Source organism: Condylura cristata, unplaced genomic scaffold (genome assembly GCF_000260355.1).
Source record: "Condylura cristata isolate star-nosed mole 26May11 unplaced genomic scaffold, ConCri1.0 scaffold00005, whole genome shotgun sequence".
Classification (NCBI taxonomy): domain Eukaryota; kingdom Metazoa; phylum Chordata; class Mammalia; order Eulipotyphla; family Talpidae; genus Condylura; species Condylura cristata.
Genome location: NW_004567106.1, coordinates 19,606,687 through 19,626,289, shown reverse-complemented (window position 1 = coordinate 19,626,289; position 19,603 = coordinate 19,606,687). Strand labels below are relative to the sequence as shown.

The window sequence follows — 19,603 nt, the reverse complement described above, 5'->3', positions numbered from 1 at the left end:
ATCACAATTGGAAGTGGAGGTATTAGGATATAGACTATACATTATCATAGGGGATTCCCTTTTTGTCCACCCTAATGTTCTTGACTTACTGAAAATTTCAATAAATGTCATATGAGTGAATAAGTCAACAAACATACTTCCCTTGCTTTTTGCAAAGTAACAGTGTCTTTGCTTTTCATATATTACTAACAAACTTACACCGTGGGAATTTTTGGTGGAAAAGAAGAAGTTTTTATTCCCATGGACTTGCTTAGAAAAATACAGAACCAGCAATAGCTATTTAACTGCTTATTATTTATAAGATTCTTTTCAAAATTAGGAAATAACAATTATAGACTACATGACCTAAGATGAAATGGAAAAATGAGGGCCCATGTATAATTTACCAAGACACAACAAAAGTGCACCTCTGGAAGTTGACATACATTATAATTATCAGAGTCAGAACACTCACCAAATTTCAGGTGGGTTTTGTTGTGGGTAGTGACGTTATAATGCTAGTAAGTGATGTATGAAATTTTGACAATGAGTTTGTTATTTGTTGGAACAGGTAGGGTGAGTAAATATCTAAAGAAGTGTGGAAAGTAGATATTCTAGGGATAGAGAGCAGTTGCCCATTTATACTCCCAAACTTCCTTTTTTACCCTGCTACACAACCTGAATCTTGGAGTTTAGAGAATTCATTGGCTCAGGTGTGGGCATTTCCATGGTACTATTTTGTGACCCTGATAACCAAAGTGAATCTGGGGCTAGGAAAATTCCACTGCAATTTTAGGAATCTGGATATTTTTTAAGCTATTCAGCTTCTATACACAGTCAATGACTTTACGAAGGAGATCAGGATGTTAAAGTTCAGTCAAAGTAGACTTAAAATGCATAGTCATCTATTGAAGTGAAAATGTGTTTTTAATTTGATCCTACTATTCTACGTCTAGCATTCAGAAATAAACTCGAGCACACACATAAGAAAATGTGAATATTATTGCTCATCTCAACAAGTCTCAAGAGCCTCTGTAGTTGTGAAATACTCCCCACCAACTGGAATATGGGTTAAATTAAGATGTGACGTCACGATGGGACATTGAGTAGTAGCTTAAAAATATACAGAGATGTATATCTAGGCAAATAAAGATACACAAAAGAACTTTTAATTAAAAAGTGCCATTGGTGATATAATACATGTAAGTATAACAATATTTTTATTACCAATGACATTTATATTCATACAAGATTCTCACACACTCCAAATTGTTAATGAAAGTAATCACTTGTGCTCCTGGGAAACTTTCATTTCCTAAGCAATACACTTTTTAAATAATGTTTGAATATTTTACAATAAGCACATATGAATTTAATAATCAGAAATTAATAGATATTTTGAACATTTTAGCAATAGGATAAACATTTAAAGATTTAAATCAAAAATTTAAAATGAAGACAGGAAGGGAGAAATGGAAACTATCAGTAAAATATGCAAATCACTATATGATTATTTATTTACACAACATTTTATCATGGTATGTTTCTTTCCAACTAAAAATTTTGTATAAATCTGGCAACAAGCATGAATGTCAATGTGCCAAAGAACACGAAAATGTGCCAAGAAGTTTTGAGTTTCAGTGAATCCGCAGTGGACCAGTTCCAGTTCCCAATCAACACACAACTTCACTAGCAGCAAAGTCCTTTCATCTAAAGAAACATAAGCATTCTTACCCTGAACTTCTTTTATTGTGGCAAGATATACATAGCACAAAATTTACTACTTTAACTGTATAGTTCTGTGGCATTAAGTACATTCACATTGTTGTGCAACCATCACCACCACCCATTTCCAGGATTTTTTCATCTTCCTCAATTTAAGCCTTGCACTCACTAAATGCCTTACTTTCCCTCCTCCCCAGTTCCTGTCCTTCTACTTGGTGTGTTATGAATTTGACTCCTTTCTGTACTGTCAATACATGGAATCCACACAGTATTTGTCCCTTTGTGACTGGTATAATGTCTTCATTTTAAAATGGATAATATTCTATTTATAATGAATAATATTATATTTTGTCTATATATCACATGTTTTTCTTTTTATCTGTCAATAGGCACTGGGTTATTTTCACCTTTTTGCTTTTGTAAATAATGCTGATATGAACATGGCTGTACTAATACCTGTTGAAGTCCCTCTTTTACCTTGAGTATGTTTTCAGAAGGAAATTCAGGATCATTTGGGAATTGTGTAATTTTTTGAGGAATCACCAATATTATTTTCTACAGCAGCCACACACAAACAAACATTCTTTAAACACAAACATTTTTAAAATAGGTCTAACCAGCTCATTCAGTCACTTACTGAACCATAAACTACTGAGTGCCTCCTGAGTTCAGGACTGGCTATGACAAGCTAGAAAACTTAGCAGTGAATCAGGTGAGGTGCTAGCCTTTTATGAGTATACCTTTTAGCAGGAGAAGGAAGGACTATTCAGTCCTGTCACAGAAGATTGCAAGTGTTAAGGGCCATGAAGAAAGGAAAATATGTTCTCATGAATTCAGAAGAAGAAATAACTGTCAACCAGGGGACTCAGAATTTTCCAGGGCAGGACCAAAACCTGGGCTGAGCCTGAAAAGGTGAAGACAAATTAGAAACTGAATATTGATAGATGAGAAGCTTAGTCAAAGAGGGGTAGGCACATGACAATGAAGTGGGGAAGAAAGTTCGAGGAGTGTAGGACCGTACAGCTTTTGGCCACTGAGATAGGAAATGTCGGAATTTATGTTAACATTGAAACTTAGAGTGTGAGTGTGCACTTACCAGCACTCAAACAAAACTTTTACATACCCTGAGAATGCTAAGTTAAAATCATCTTATTATTTAGAATTAATTTAATTTTACTTGATAATATGCATATGCACATAATCTATGTATTAACTGCATGGTGAAATTATTGTGAAGTCTAACAAAGTTATGATTTCTTTCCCGTGACAATGATCAATCCTTTTAAACAATATCCAATATCAAGTAATTTTTTAAAAAAGATTTATTTGTGCATACAGAACTGGGGTACAGGCCAGAGGCTCAGGGGCGGCGAGAGGCTTCACTGAAGACAGAGTGGGGAACAGAACAGGCAAATAGATGAAGTACACTGCTGAGGGGAGCAGTGGGCGGGTCAGGAGAGGTCTGCCATGCCATGTGGTCACCTCCGGGGCAGGCAGGAATTGAACTCATGCGGAAGTGGCTTTAGCTTCTTAATGCTGCTCAAGTAATTTCTAAAAGCTTTTCCCCTTCTCCTTTCAATGCATTTACTTTGTTGATTCTCTAAAAGAACAAATTTAACTATTGGGTGATTCAGCACTGAACTCAGTTCTGGTAGGGAAATACAAAATTTTTAAGCTGGATGAAAAGATGTGACAAAACTAGACCTTATAAAGATGACTCCAGCATGTGTGATGAGTGGGTTGCAAAGATAGCCTCAGGGCAGAAGCAAGGACAGCAGCAAGAGGGAATGAACTGTGAACAGACAGGACATGGGTGTGCTCAGAGAACCCTGGGGACTGCCAAGTCATGGCAGACAGAGAACTAGGCCAGGGCAGTCGAAAGTGATGATGATAAATGTGATGTAAATTATGAGAAAGGTGTGACTAAGAGGGAAGAGGAATTCAGCTAGGAAATGCTGAAATGGTGGCGGGAGAGGAACATAGAGGTCACAGGGTCCGTACGAAAGTAGCAAGGGGGAGATGGATCCCAAGGTGGGCAACAAAATGGTGATGAAGCAGGTCAGTGTGGAAAACAGAGAGGCATGTGGGGAAGATCACTCACTGTGGGATCATGTAGGAGGGGGGATGGAACCAAGCTGGAGAAGGAAACAAAAAAGGAAAGATTATAAAGTTGGAAGAAAGCAGAAGACAGAGGGAGGGTGAATTTCAAGAAGGGAGAATTTTAATCTGGAGAGTTATATGGGATTTTAGAGGACATTACTCATAAAAGATAGGGAATTTGGAGAGCCATGCAGTAACCTGATAAGGTAGGAAAGTCAGATTTCAAATTAAGAGGAAAATAAAACATTCCAGCCCAGCATTGGGGTGTGGATAATTCTAGCACAAGGAGGACAGCAACGCTTTCTCCCTGACCCATGGCTTAGAATCAGAAACCATTTGAAAATTGTGGAATTATCAAATACCAGAAGAATGAGGTCTGCATTAAAATTTATAGGCAAAAAGATAATTTTTGATGTTTTAGTTACCTTATTGACAAATCCCCGTATCTGTTTATAACTCTGCTAGTTAAGACAGTCTGAGCAGCTTTGACCTTGTTGCAGAACTCTCAACCCCGATGAAAGGTGGCAGCCTGAGTCTTTCCAGATAAGCCTGAAACCTCTAGTAAAACTTGCTAGCTCCTAGATCACACACTTTTGACATTTCAGCCCCCACCCCCACCCCCACAAGCATTCTCTTAACCAGTTGAACTGCCCTCAACTTTGCCTGTATTGTTTATCAAAAAATCTTTCCTTCTCAACATGTCAGTTTGCACTTTAGGGGAACAACATTTCAGGGTTACATATCATCTGTTGGAAAGTTAAAACGATATTTATGACTGCATTAGCTAATTTCTAAACTGCTTATAGTTATTTTTAGTTTTAGATAAAAAGTGGGGAAAGGCCAATAGAAGTGTATTTGTGTGGACCAGGCAATAAGTCTTAGTGTGAACCAGGTGCTCCAAGCGGTACCCAGTAAGTGAATGGAACTGTAATCCAAAGAAAGCTCTGGGGGGATCTACCGTTGCTCCACCTGCTCTACTTGGGACCCTGGGCCAGTGTGAGGAGGGCTGGAGCATGGGGGCATGAACTCAAGGGTCTCAGGGACTGGAAAAGGGGGCGGCGTTTACCCTGCGGCTCTTCTCCATGTTAGCTTCCAACAAAAGTCACAAGATGCTGGGACAGATGGTTCTGGTGCCGGGTCATGAGGACACCACGAAGGTGGGCAGAACTTATAATCAATACAACCTCACCCACCGCTCATTGTTTTGACTGTTAACCAATAGTTACGCCGCTCTCATTAACTCAAAGCCAATCCAAAGTAGGGAGATTTGAACATAAACCCTGGCTTCTGTGACGTTTATACATGTGGTCCTGCAGCACCCACTGCGTCATACCTCGGATATACTAGTGCTTTCCCTGCGTGGGGTGATGTGTACGGTGATGTGGATGCGGTGGGTGTGGGGGGCGCTGTGGGGGGTCGGGGACTGGCCAGTGATCAGCTGTGAGGGAGACCAATCGCCGTCACAGGGCCCCAATGTCAGTCAGCAATAATAATTTCAATGATTAAAGATCTTAATACGGTTAAAGTACATGTGTCTGGTGACCATTGGTCACATGTCAGGTGGGGAGGAGGAACTGTTTGTGAAGCAGTCACTGGAGTCTTACTTGAGTTTGAGGCAAAAAAGAAAGAAAAAAAAATCAGTGTTTAGCCTGACTTTATTGACAATGTTGATATTTTGTTCACAGATATTTTTATTAATTTTTATTTTCTTAAAATATGAATTCATACTTTATTGCTAATTTTTTTTTGGAGCTCCCTTACAGTTTTGTGCTAAGGACCAGTGACCCACTTGTCGAACCTTAAAACCAGTCCTGCTGTGGATACAGGGGTAGTAGCCTCCCAAGATCCCAGGTGAATGAAAATGGAACTCTTTGTTGACTTTATCAGTCAAGTGTTTAAGTTAAGTGTTTCAGTGGCTGAGCAATATTTGGTCAGTCTCTTCCATTCTTAAAGTTTTATTTGTTGTCGTCTCCCCTACTTCTGAAACTTCAAGCAGGGATGATCTTGGAATCTTATGTTTGTTTTTCTCTAACTTGGGAAACTTTGGAGTTAGTATTCCATTTATACTTTTAATCAATGTTGACTCACCTGAATGGGTGTTTTTTTTTTTGGTTCTGAATTTGAACTTGAATTCTAGGAAGTTAATGTAGCTTTCTTAATGACCAGGGTCCTAGCATTAAAAAATGCTGGTGTTTAAATGCAACCTTAAAAAATACTTTAGTGGAGAATTCAACTGTGCATATTTTATTTCTTCCAAAAGTATTTGGGTTTGTTGACATGAGTGATGAAAAGTCCTCCCAGTTATCATGGAAAAATATTCATCTGAGAACTATTGTTTAAATAGTTTTATGCCAGAAATGAAAATCAGGTGAGAGTAATGGGCCACTGAAAAACAATGTATACAATAATTTACTAGTCTTTTGTGTTCATTTTTGCTCTTAATATGCATTAGAGCATTTCAGATATCATTCAGGAGAAGGCTACATGGAAAAATTAAAACTTACAGGTCTATAGTTTTGTTTGTTATGCAAGAATGAGCTTTAAAGCCATATGAAAAATACTTTTAGACAACAGTTAATTGAGGTAAACTATTAACCAGCTAATTTCTACTCAGATAACATTTTAGTAGTAAAATCTACCTCTGTTTATAGGGAAAAAAATGTTTTGTTTTTAAACAAGTTCTCACCAAGTTCCCTTTTTAAGAAAAATGTATAATTTAACTGATTATAATAATTAAAAAATACAAATTTAATTATGGAATGTTAAATATGGAAGTTAATGAAGGCACTTTTTGGTTAAAAATTATCTCCATGACATTCTTACATTAGAGCTATAAAATTTTTACAAAAGGAATATTTTTAGGAGCGTGACAGAGAAAACTTACCTTTATGGGTTGGGACTTTAGCCTGAGGAATCCAGCCTGAAATTTTAAAAATTTGTGTAAAATGCACATTCTCTTTTATAATCAATCTTGTCTTAATAGAAAAATAAAGTGGGTCTCTCTAACTCTTCTCAAATCTTTGAGTAATATTTACATTGAAGCAAGACACCCTGTGTTTATCCTGTGGCTTTACCTTCCTGGCACACTGCCATTGCCTGCAGGGGTATGCATACCCCAGTTTGAAAGCTCTATCATATCATGTATGTGGGTTTGGATAAGAAGAAAGAGTCTTGTGCTCCAAGTCAGGGCATGTGGGGTTTAGTCTCAGCTCTGACATTAACTAGTTGTTGGCCACCTTCAAGTCACTTATTTTCTCTGGCTCTCACTTTTCTCAACAGCTAAGTGAAGTGGTTAGTTTAGCTTAAAAAAAAAATCTATTATTTAAGCACACTTTCCTTAATATATTGTTGTTGAGATGTTTACATGAAAATTGTCTCTTAAAAAATAATTGCTTTTTAAAAACAAAATTTCATTGAAAATGTCTGAAAATTGTGCTTGTGATGACTACCACCAAAGACACATAATAAAGTTTTTTTGCCCCCTAATTTTGTCTTCATTAAGTCCAGGATAGTCTGGATGCTTTTTATCTAAGTTAGTAAAAACAATATTTATAAGATAAAACAATCACTATCTGTTGCTTCTACTGTGTAGAATGGGCATAGAATAAGCAATGCATTATCCATAATCAAAATATATTCTTACATATATAAAAAATGAATCTTGTGATATTTGATGATAAGAGCATCAACATTTTTATTGTTCTAAGTTTAGGTAAAATAACACCATCTTAATTGACAGTCACAACTTGCTTTTATGTTTATGTAAAGTGGGAATCATAATGTAATGTAGGAATTTTATGGATATTTCCATGAATGTCATGTTACTACCCTTCTTATGAGAAGAAATAATAACTTTCTTTGTTCAGTTCTATATTTTTAATTAATTAATTGATGTATATCTAGTTATATTATTGTTAATTTTAAAACATGTTTACTTTCCCCCTCCCTCAGGTGTAGACCCCACAGAATTTTCACCCCCAATTTGCCAGATGCAGTTCTATATTTTAAAGGATATCTGTGTAGTGAACAGTCTTGAAGGAGAGATAGTATCTTGTCCAAAAGGGTGGGTGTCATTCATTTGGCCATTCCCATAAAGCTGGGTGGGCATCTGCCCTTACCAGTGGAGTGCAGAAGAGGTGACTAAAACAAGCTATCATACCACCTGGGTGCTGCCATGTATGTTTCTAGCCTTGTGAAATTGCTAGGCTGTGAATACAAAGCCGCCCACAGTGATTGGATAACTAGATGATAGAGGAAGACAAGGACTCCAGTCACCACTGAAGAGCTGCTTTTCCTGTCGTTTTTCTTCAAATTTTTCTTTTTGCCTCTAGTAGTTTGATTAACATTTTTTTCAATGGCATCTCATAGTTTAGGTGGGTATAGGCAGCAGGAAAGGTTCAAGGAGGAAAATAATAAAAGTGTGTAAAATTTGGAACAGAGACTCATTAACATAGGGTTACACAATGAAACCAACGATACTTGGTTGGGTTGCTTTTTTTTTTTTTAAGATTTATTTATTTATTCATTCAGAACTGGGGTACAAGTCAAAGGTACAAGGTGGTGAGAGGCTTCACCAGAGACAGAGTGGGGAGCGGAACAGGCAGATTGACGAAGTACACTGCTGAGGGGAGCAGCAGGCCATCACTAGAGGTCTGCTTCTCCATATGGGTCACCTCCGGGGTTGGGGAACCAACTCACACTGAAGCAGCTGCTGCTAGGTTGCAGTGCTGCATACTAACTCATTGTGCCACTAGGGAGGGCTGGTTGCTTTTTTTTTTTTTTAACTGAAAGTAATTTTAACTTAAGTAGCCTATTTTCTTCACATATAGTTATGTGACTAGTGATAGTCTAATCTCATGAAAAACAAAACACGATACATACACTTATTCTCTAGTGGGATAAGGAAACTAACATCTTCTTAAAACTCACCCTTCTCAAGTAAATCAAGAATTAGGAAATTAGAATATTGCCTATCAAGCAGTATGTATATTTAAAGTACTAAAATTCTTTCTTGGGCCTGGAGTTTTTCTGTATAGAAAATGAGGTGTTTTTAAAGTTTATACACTGATGATGTTTAAAAAAATAAGATTAGGCCCTCCCTGGTGGCGCAGCAGGTTAAAGCACAGCACTAAGAAGCTTAAGCCACTTCTGCATGGGTTCGATCCCTGCCTGCCCCAGAGGAGATCCACATGGAGATCCACATGGCGTGACAGACCTCTCCTGACCCGCCCGCTGCTCCCCTCAGCATTGTACTTCATTGATCTGCCTGTTCTGCTCCCCACTCGGTTTCTGGTGAATCCTCTCACCCTCTGCATCCCTGGCCTGTACCCCAGTTCTGTATGAATAAATAAATAAATCTTTTAAAAAAAATAAGATTAAATTCATATAGTATGAATTTAATAATAGTATAAATTTAATTAGTATGCATACTAATAATAGTATGAATTTAATATAGTATAAATTCATAAATATTACCTATTTTGAAATTTACAAATCACTGGCTTTTAGGGCGTTTATAATGTGTACAACCGTTACCTCTATTTAGTTCCAAAACACCTTTTTTTAATTCCAAAGGAGACCACATTATCTATTCAGCACTTATTCCCTATTCCTCTCTCCTCCCCATTTCTGTTCATTTTCTGTGTTTGGATTTGCCTGTTCTGGATATTTCATATCAATGGAAGCTTAGACTAGGTAGCCTTTTAAGTTAACTTCTTTGACATGTAGAAAGTTTTTGAAGTGCCTGCAAGTTTTTGCGTGTATTAACAATCTTTTCCTTTTTAAGGTTAAATAATACTCCATTGTATCTGTATACCACATTTATATAATCATTCACCCACTGAATGATAAAATTACTGTGTACATTTACGTCATTGAACACCTGTTTTTAGTTATTTTAGGCATAGACCTAAGAGTTAAATTGCAGGGCCTTATGGTTATTTAGTATTTAGGTTATTTTTTAAAAAAGATTTATTTATTTATGCTTACAGAACTGGGGTACAGGCCAGAGGTGTGGTGGGTGAGAAGATTCAATAGAGACAGAATGGGGAGCAGAACAGACAGATCTACTGAAATACACTGCTGAGGAGAGTAGTGGGTGGGCCAGCAAACCTGCTGCAGTGGCTTCAGAGAGCTTCATAATGTGGACTTTAACCCATTGTGCCACTAGGGAGAGCCTGTTTTTAGGTTTTTGAAGAGTTGACAACCTGTTTTCTACAGTGGCTGTACTATTTTACTTCCACCAGCAATGTATAAGGGCTTGAATTTCTATAACCCTCACCAACAATCATTATGGTTTCAGCTTATATTTTCCTAATGACACTGATTTTGAACATCTTTTCATATGCCTGTTGGCTGTCTATGTATCTTCCTTGGATAAGTGTTGTTGTTTTTTTTTTAAATTTATTTATTTATGCATACAGAACTGGGGTACAGGCCAGACATGCAGGGGCAGTGGGAGGATTCACCAGAGACAGTGGGGAGCAGAACAGGCCGACTGCCGAAGTACACTGCAGAGGGGAACAGCGGGTAGGTCAAGAGAGGTCTGAGGTGCCATGTGGATCACCTCGGGTGGGGATTGAACTCATGCTGAAGTGGTTTTAACTTCTTAGTGCTGTGCTTTAACCCACTGGGCCACCAGGGAGGGCCCGTTTTTTGTTTGTTTGTTTTTAATACCTTTGCCCATTTTTAATTGCTCTTGCTGAGTTATAAGTGTTCATTGTATATTTTAAATATACTTAGACCCTTCTCAGGTATGTGATTAACAAATGTTTTCTCCCATTTTGGTGTTGTCTTTATAACTTGATGATTTTCTACAAACTGTCTATAATCAAGGCTAATTAGAATTTAACTTATTATATTATCATTGAGTATTTTCTACATTACCCATGTAATGAAAGATTTAAGGAGACAATGAGCTAGAGAAGGATCTGCATGACTACAGTTTTTTACATAAAGGTCATACCTAAGCACAGTTGCATCTCACAAGCCTAACCACAGTTTTTGATGAGCCATACAAACTCCTTCCAGATAATTTTTTCATGATCTAATCATTAAGCTGTTAGTGCTTGAGCCTAGAAACTGTCATCAACCTTGTTTCTTTATACATAGAAGGTGGATCGATAGCAGAAGAAATAAAACTACGTACAGTACAGGAGATGATAAAGCCTAGTGGTGTTTGAGACCTTGGTTCTAGGCAGTTCCACACTTGATTTCCAGAAATTAATATATTCCTTTTTTGCTTTAAGCTTTTTTGCATTAGATTTCTCTATACTAAATCAAGAGGCTAGCCAAGTCAGTGATGAGGACCTATCATGTTTCCACATACCCGTCATTTCTTGGGTCTACATCCTGCACGCACTCATCTCATTTTTAGTGAAACATAAGTTGTGCATTTACTGACCTCCTTGCCCAACCCCTTTCACTTATTCCCTACCTAGAGCAAAAACTAGTAGGAAAATCTGAAATTATTTCTAATAAAAGTGTTTTCTCTCACAAAATTTACACAAAAAATTGTTGGACAGCTGCCAAGAACTTGAAGTACAGCTGCATTAAGAGAATTAATTAAATATCACAACCCTGTTTGGAGCTTCTATCAGTAACTGGAATGAATGTTATAAAAAGACCATTTACTAAAAGGAATGTGTTGTGTAACCTAATGTATGCTACATGTAGGTGGTCTAAAAACTATTTTGCTGCATTCCTTCTTTTACTCATAGACTTTTAAAATACTGTCACGAAAGTGTGAATACCATTTGACAAAAGGAAGTCAGCTAAGCTCTTTATATGACATTATTTTAAATAATCTTTTTTATTTTCTAAGTAAGATTGTATGGTTAGTTAATCCATCTACCTATTGTCATTTTTGGTGGTGAAAAATGTCATGCATCCTGCCTTTCATGCAATTACCTACATTCCTTTACAATTTCCTTTTGTTGACTTTTGTTATATTTTGTATCATAGCTTTAGTAACTAGGATGTCTTTTGGGGGAAGAAAATCCCTTATTTCCGATCTTTGTCATTTACAAATTAATGTCTCAAAGTATTACATGTGCATTCCCATAATTGTTTATTTTGGTGTGGCCCATGCTGAAGATGATTTCTACTATCAAAATTATTCTGTTCTTTGATATGATCTCCTGATTTTTTTGGTTCTGTTTTCTCTGAAAATTCAGGATTTACCTGTCGGAAGTTCCGACAAAAAAAGTTATCAAAAACGTTATTGGATGGTAAATTTGACACTTTGCTAAAAAAAAATTCTAGCTTCCCTAACTTAACTTCTTAACCTACAGCTGTTTTTTCCCTCCCAACTCATTTTTCCCCATATACTATTTTTATTTAAAAAAACTTTTTTACTAAATTCATTTTATTATTTAGACATGGATTGTATCTACACTATATAGCTATGGTACCATAACAAGTTATGTTATAGCATTATTCCATTAACATGATGTTAATAAAGAACTTTCTAAGAAGTTTGACTTAACTGATGGAATGACCCTGAATTTACGGGGTCTGAAGTTCCACATCGGAGGTATCCATTGGGAAATTGTAAATTCTGGTCATGACTTTTTCCTAGGGCAGTTTCTCAGCTCTGGATCCTATAACATTTGTCTATAAATTATGCTGGTGTTTGCTACCCAGAGTTGAAATCCCTATGATTTATCATGTGCAGAGCTAATCAGTAGACTCACTGGCAATGTGTTAACTCGGGAGGAAAGGTTTTGTTATCATTTAGGATGTTTCTCATTGCATTAGCAGGATACTAAATTCTACTTGCTTAAATAGTAAGAAATATCTTACCTCCATTAACAAAAAAGAAGTTATAGGCCCCATGCAGTCAGAGCTAAAATTCTGGATCTCTGTTAGTTTAAATCATGTACTTCTCACATCTACTTTCTTTTCAGGATGCTTACTCCATCACTAGATCACTCTAGTAGTTCCAGGACTCAGATCCTAATCTGTTAGTGCTGAGAGAGAGAAGAGTGCCTACTTTCCGTTGTCAACTTTTAGCGAGAGGACATTTCTTCTGAAACCTAAATGTAGTCTTGACCAGAACTGAGTCACACACACCTGTAAATTCACTCACTGGTAAGGGCCATGGTGTTGAAGCAAACTCGATCCGCTCTGATGTGCTATGCCAGGTAGCCTTCCAGGTGGGTGTCCCTTTCACTCCCCATGGGGGCTGACAGATAACACCCAGCTGCTTATACCCCATGTTGATATCCCCCTTTCACCTCCCACTAGAGCTCCTATCACACTCAGTGAGCTGCCCTCGTTCCACAAAGACATTCTCCTCACTTGGCTTGAACTCTGACACTGTACCCATTTCTCCTCCCACCCAACCCATGAGGCTGCTCTCACAACATGCTGAGGTTCTGAATCCTGGAATAAGTTCATTCTCTGCATGGGTGCCCTCTTTACCCAGCTTGGTCTCTGGCACCTGTGTCCTCCTTCATGAAGACTGCTGACCCAGCAACAGTTTACTCCATCAAGAGTTAAAACCTTACTAAGATGTAATTTTTAGGGCAGTTTAATTAAAGAAGTATTGTTGATACAGCAAATAGCTCTGCACAAAATAAAAAAAAAAAAAAACTATGAAATTTCCCACTCACAACAAATGTGAACAAATGGGAGTTGTCAGAATAGAAAGGGATGATGGTGCTTTACGCCATTGCTACAGTACATGCCACTAATAAGTGTAGTTTTCATAAATTTAAAAAGACAGAATTATTATCTCACCAGTAATTTCTCAATTGACAGAAAGAAGAATTGAGATTTGGTGGTACTTACCAATTAGAAGTAGGAAAATAAGAATCTAGTCCTGTTTTGTTAGAAATGAATTTCTTAAAAAAAGATTTATTTATTTATGCTTACAGAGCTGGGGTAGTGGTGTGGTGGGTGAGAGGGTTCACCAGAGACAGAGTGAGGAGCAGAACAGGCAGATCTACTGAAATATACTGCTGAGGTGAGCAGCGGGTGTGTCAGAAGAGGTCTACCACGCCATGTGGGTCACCTCCCTGGCTGGGGATCAAACTCGTGCTGCTGTGGCTTTGGAGAGCTTCATAGTGCGATGCTTTGACCCATTGCACCACAAGGGAAGGCCCAGAAATGAATTTTAAAAAGAGTAAAATTTTAAATTCAATGCCACAATAGTTCTGGTCTGTCTCTATCATAATGGCATTGCGCTTGCCACGAGAAGACAACCATCATACATGTTTTCTGCTGTGTTACTAGCAACATTTCCACAAAAGACACATTGCACAGCTGGAACCACTGAGGTACAGACTTAAGTAACTGGCCCAGAGTCAATTAGTCATTAAGAGAGACAGGCAGGACTCGCTCCATGTGGTTTGGCTTCCAGACCTTTATTTTTCATAGGATGTAATGATCTGGGTATGGGTTTGGGGTGGAGATATGGTACTGCAGCATCCTCTTCCAGGAGAAAACTGGGAAATAACTAAAGGGAGAAATGAATTATGAATCCTCTAACCTGTGCAGTTAAAAAGCTATTTAAGAGTGATACAGTAGGGCCTTCCCTGGTGGCTCAAAGTGTTAGGGTGCAGCACTGTAGGCTGGCTGCAGCTGCTTCAGTGCGAGCTCGATCCCCACCCCAGAGGTGGCCCACATGGTGCAGCAGACCTCTCCGACCCACCCACTGCACCCCTCAGCAGTGTGCTTCATTGATCTGCCTGTTCTGCTCCCCACTCTGTCTCTGGTGAAGCCTCTCACGGCCCCTGCACCTCTGGCTTGTACCGCAGTTCTGTAGGAATAAATACATCTTTAAAATAAATAAATAAATAAATAATATAAATCTTAAAAAAAAATGATGCAATGAGCTCACATTTACTGGTGGGAAGAGATTTTAATTTATCATACTATGCTATAAAAACAGTCAGGCCTAATTTCAGATTTTATAAACCTATCAGTGCTTGAAACAAGACTGGAGAGATTTTAGGCAATTGGTCACAGTGTCAATCTGATGAGAAAGTAGAATTTGAGGTTCGGAAGAGGAATGTCAGAAGATAGATGTATGCTAACACAGTGTGGGGAAAAAAGATCAAAGCAGCCAGCTGAAGGGGGGGAGGGGCATGCAGCCAGAGGAGAGAGGTGAAGCCTACTGACCTCCACCACTGGGACATTCCCTGTGCTACTTGCCTTCCAATGAGTACTAGTGGGCTTCCCTGCTGGATTCAAACTGCATAATGACCAGTACTGTCTCCTTGCAGCCAAGAACCTGGGCCCGTTATCAAAGGAGGACTCTGCCTGGCCTCAGTGGTCATTACCAACTGGTGACAGAGTCAAATGGGTTGCTGGAAAGGTCTTGTGGCCTAGTGAAGAGGGAAGGTACCCGGGCCTGGGGTTCCTATTGCTGCACTGTGAGGATGACCTCAGGGTGGGAGAAGACAGCCCCCTGCCCACCCAAGATGACATAGTGGTTCTCCTCATATGGTTTTATTTTTTGGAAAATTAATTACTGGGTTTCAATGGTCCTGAGCATTTTCCTAAATTAATCTGTCTGTTTAGCAAATGTCAAAGACTTTGGGGGTGAAATTTGGTGACTTACAGAAGTTACAAGTATACTGAAATTAAAAAAGAAATTATCTTATGAAGAAAAAAACCCAACTGGAGGTTTTTTTTTTTACATTAAATTAATAGAGTAATTTTGAAAAAATTCAGAGCACTATAAATGATTGAGACCTGCCATTCATGAGAATACTATTATTGATTTATGCAGAAGCATAAATATCATTCTGATTTATTGAGATCAGTGTGGTAGAAGGCAAAGCAAACTTCTTTGCCTTCCTTATTCATTTTTTTTTTAAATTCCAAAATTTCAAAAATTTTGGAAGAATGACCTTGCTATTTGTGGCTTAAATATGTGATATTATTGGTCACAGTGTATGAAAGGATTTGCTCTTGGTCTTAATTGGGTTAAGACTTCTGGAGAAATCTGAGGAAGTGCAGAGAACATCATGGCAATACAATTGGTGAATCATTTCACTAAAGTTTCTTGGTGATTTTTGAAATGATTGATAGTGAGTTTGCTATAGTCACTTTGATACATGATAATACTACTCTCAGCTCTGTTCTTTCTGCCTATTTGCACTTCTCACAGAGTTTTATTTGGCCTCAACTAGTTAAGCTATATGATTATAGGCACTATTTTAAGTTTGTGCTGGGTCAGGTGAGGGCAAGTAACCAAAGTTACTAATAACAACAGGAGGACAAAATGAGGTTTAGGAGTCAAAGTTCTTGTAGGACCTCCCAGCAAAGATTACTGTTGACAAACATAGTATTTCTGCTTAGCCAGATACGAAGCCAGCACTGTAGTTTGGGCCAGCTTCTCCTCTCTACCACTCTAATCTGAGGATTAAAAGCTCTCCTATGCTAGCAAATATTTAAAAGTCAAAATCAGATTAATAGACTCATATTGTAAAGACCAATACAAACAGGCAAAGCCTGAAGTATGAAAGATTGGGAAAACACTGGAATGGAGAAGGGGCAAGGACAGAATTGCACACACAGTGGAGAGATCCAGCTCCTCTGTTGGGGTGACCCACTAGTGGACAGTAAGACTGCACAGGGAAGAAATAGAAGACAGCATGTGACAAGTTGAAATTGAAAAAATAAACAATGAAAACAAAATTTTAGCAAAATTGCTTATATATTTATTCTTGTTAGATAACAGATGTTGGCTTCATTATAATTTATCTAGACAAAGAATGTCGTTCATTTATGAGGAAAAAAGTCCAAGTGGTTGAATGCCTCATAAAAATGGCACATTTTAGGGAAAAGTTCATCTTGATGTTTTATCTTGATAGTTTATTTCACTATCATTCCAGGATGTTAGGTGTAAATGTGTCAAAACATACAAAATACATAAGTTAGTATGTGGGTTGGTGCACACCCACTTCTGGTTTTGCTTGCTTTCCCTTTCTGCCCCTAATATCATTTTTTACCCCCCCTCCCATTCTTTTTTTTTTTTTCCTTATTTTTTGCTACTTCTGCATTTCTTCAGTCTTCTGCCTGTCGCAGCCACTCCCACCTCCACGTTGACATACTGGGCCATCCTTTCCCCAACCCTTACTCATTTATTCCCCTTTATCAATATCACCCCTTCTTGCAATTTGCGTCTATTCTCTCATCTTGAATTCTTGCCTTTGTTAGGAGGCATTTCCTAAACGGTATGACCTCATTTCTCTGTTGCCTCCACAAGACCCCCTGGGAAGCTTGAAGCTGATGCCAAATTTCTGTAGGACTCCATGCAGTGACTTACCTCATGAAGTTTTGTTTATCATTTCCAAGAAATGAGTCACTTGAGCCTCTATGTTTAGGGAAAACTCCCGCTTGCCTAAGGAGGCTGACTGAGCGGTGGAATGCTCCCTGAACCTGAAGTCTGCAAATGCAATTGAGAGTTTCATTATTTCCTCTCCTTGATCTTATTGCTTTGGATCCAGTAGACCATCTCCTTGTTCTGTCTGTTGCCACTAAAGACTGCGCCAGAAATCTGCCTGGGCATGATTCCCTTGATGCCTTTTTTTTTTTTTAAATCTCTTGTAGTAGGGAAAATGGCAAGTTTTCAGGTAGTAGAGATTGGTGGTGGCTCCCATGTTCATTCTGCCTGTTTCTCACCCTTTGATGCACTAGGACCTCCTGTTTTCTATTCTCTTCCCCCTCCCTTGTTAAATAAAGACTGGTGGGGGGAGGTAGGAGAAAGAGTACAAAACCTCTCAGTCTCTAGAAGGGGAAAATTATTGGCAAACAATTTTTCACTACTAGAAGGTTATTGTAAATTTTTAAATAAATGACAGAGTTGCTTTTTTAACGCTATACGCAAGAAATTTTGTTTTGGCCAGTTGCAAATAAATAAAAAAGTTTCTTATTCAAGTTACTGGTTGAAAACACTATAGGTTTCAAGAGCACAGCATTGTAATTTGACATCTATATTGTAATTTGACATCATGAGACCCACCAAAAGTCTAGCTGCCATCCACCACCATGCGCTGCTCCCCTTGACCCGTCATCCCCACCCTTCCCCTTTGGCTTGTAACAACCACCATTTTGATCTGATAATATAAGATAAGCTGCAAAAAATTAATTTATTTTTCTCAAAACAGGGTTAAATATGTTACTGTTCAGTATAAAATTTCTTATATATAAATTCTTATTCAAATACTTTGTATTTTATTCTCACTGTTATGACATCAAGCTGACTTTTGCTACAAATTCCTATGTATCAACAATAATTTTGAGCATAGCATAGATTTTAGAGCTAATAAAGTATTGTTAACACTATTCATTATCCCTCATGCGCCCTTTTCCCCAATGCCATACATACATACATGTTGAGAGAATATATTGCTAATTTTATTTCTCCTTTTATTTCCTTGTATATTTTAAACATATCCCATTTAGTATTTATTACCTGTCAAATGCCCTCAACTATATAAAAAAAGTTTTTGCAGTTGATTTCTTTTAATCAGAATCCAAACAAGTTCACAATTAGCATTTAATTTGCTTATGTGTTTAGATCTTTTACTCTACTATTTACCCTTTAGCCCATTTTAATATTTTTAATTTTTGAATAAAGCAGTTCATTAATCCTATGTAATGTTATATCTCATGCATTTTTTCCCTGCCTCCTCATGGGACTATTTATCTTTATTACTGTATTCCTTTAAGTTGGGAGTGTCCTCTTGAGTTGGATTCAGATATTTGACTTAGATTCAGTTTTTTAAATTAAGGAATTTTTTATCTAAATGCTTTTTTATTTAAAAATAAATTTTTAAAATTAGGGATACTTTATAGATAGCATGGTGTTTTTCTTATTCCATCATTGAGGGGACTCATAACATCTTTGGCTTAGTTTTAGTGGCACTAATATTCATCAGTTGTCAGCATGATTAGTCGCTGTGAGATTCCCTTTCACCTTAACCACCTCTGATGCTCATCTGGATGCTTTATTTTATTAAGTGATGTACAAGGATAGCTATTCTTCTGTATTTATTGCCTGTAAGTTTCTTATAAAAATCTTTCTCTTGTCAATGATTTAGTTATCCATAAATACCATGTATACAGAGAAAACAAGTGCTTTACTTTTTTGTCTATATAGATTTATTTTCATAATTGTGGCTTGATATTAAAAATTATCAGGATGGGCCCTCCCTGGTGGCACAGCGGGTTAAAGCACCGCACTGAGAATCTAAAAGCCACTTCCTCATGAGTTCGATTCCTGCCTGCCCCGGAGGTGACCACAGCGTGGCAGACCTCTCCTGACCCGCCCGCTGCTCCCCTCAGCAGTGTACTTCCTCGATCTGCCTGTTCTGCTCCCCGCTCTGTCTCTGGTGAATTCTCTCACCCTCCGCATCTCTGGCCTGTATCCCAGTTCTGCACGAATAAATAAATAAATCTTAAAAAAAAAATTATCAGGATGACCATTGAATTTTTCAAGTTTCATTATGAATTCTCTTGTGTTTCAATATATTTTGTCATTTTTTAATCTAATTCAAATCACAGAATATGAGGTTCTTTCAAATTTTCTTGTCTGATGGGGTACATAGGTGACAGAACAGAAATACTCAAGATGACATGTTCAGATTGTGGGGAGTAGAGGATGATTGTTGTTTCATGTTAATCAAAATGGGTTTGGGTTAGTAAAACACTAACATTAAGGTTACGGTAAAAGATGGTGGATAGATGAGTGCTTGCTATAAAATTCTTTCAAGTTTTCTATAGGCTTAAAATTTTTTCATAATTATAAAAAATTAACAACCGTGGTCTTAAAAGTTATGACTCA

At 37.7% G+C, this 19,603-nt stretch overlaps 1 protein-coding gene across 1 annotated transcript in view; it reads right to left on the bottom strand.

Moving 5' to 3' along the window:
• LRRC72 (leucine rich repeat containing 72) overlaps nt 1–13,021 on the bottom strand; it is a 58,366-nt gene extending 45,345 nt beyond the window's left edge. Inside the window, exon 1 of the mRNA XM_004677121.2 lies at nt 12,893–13,021. Coding sequence (XP_004677178.1) covers nt 12,893–13,021 — 129 coding nt within the window. The remainder of the gene's footprint in view (nt 1–12,892) is intronic.
• Nucleotides 13,022–19,603: the final 6,582 nt, after the last annotated feature.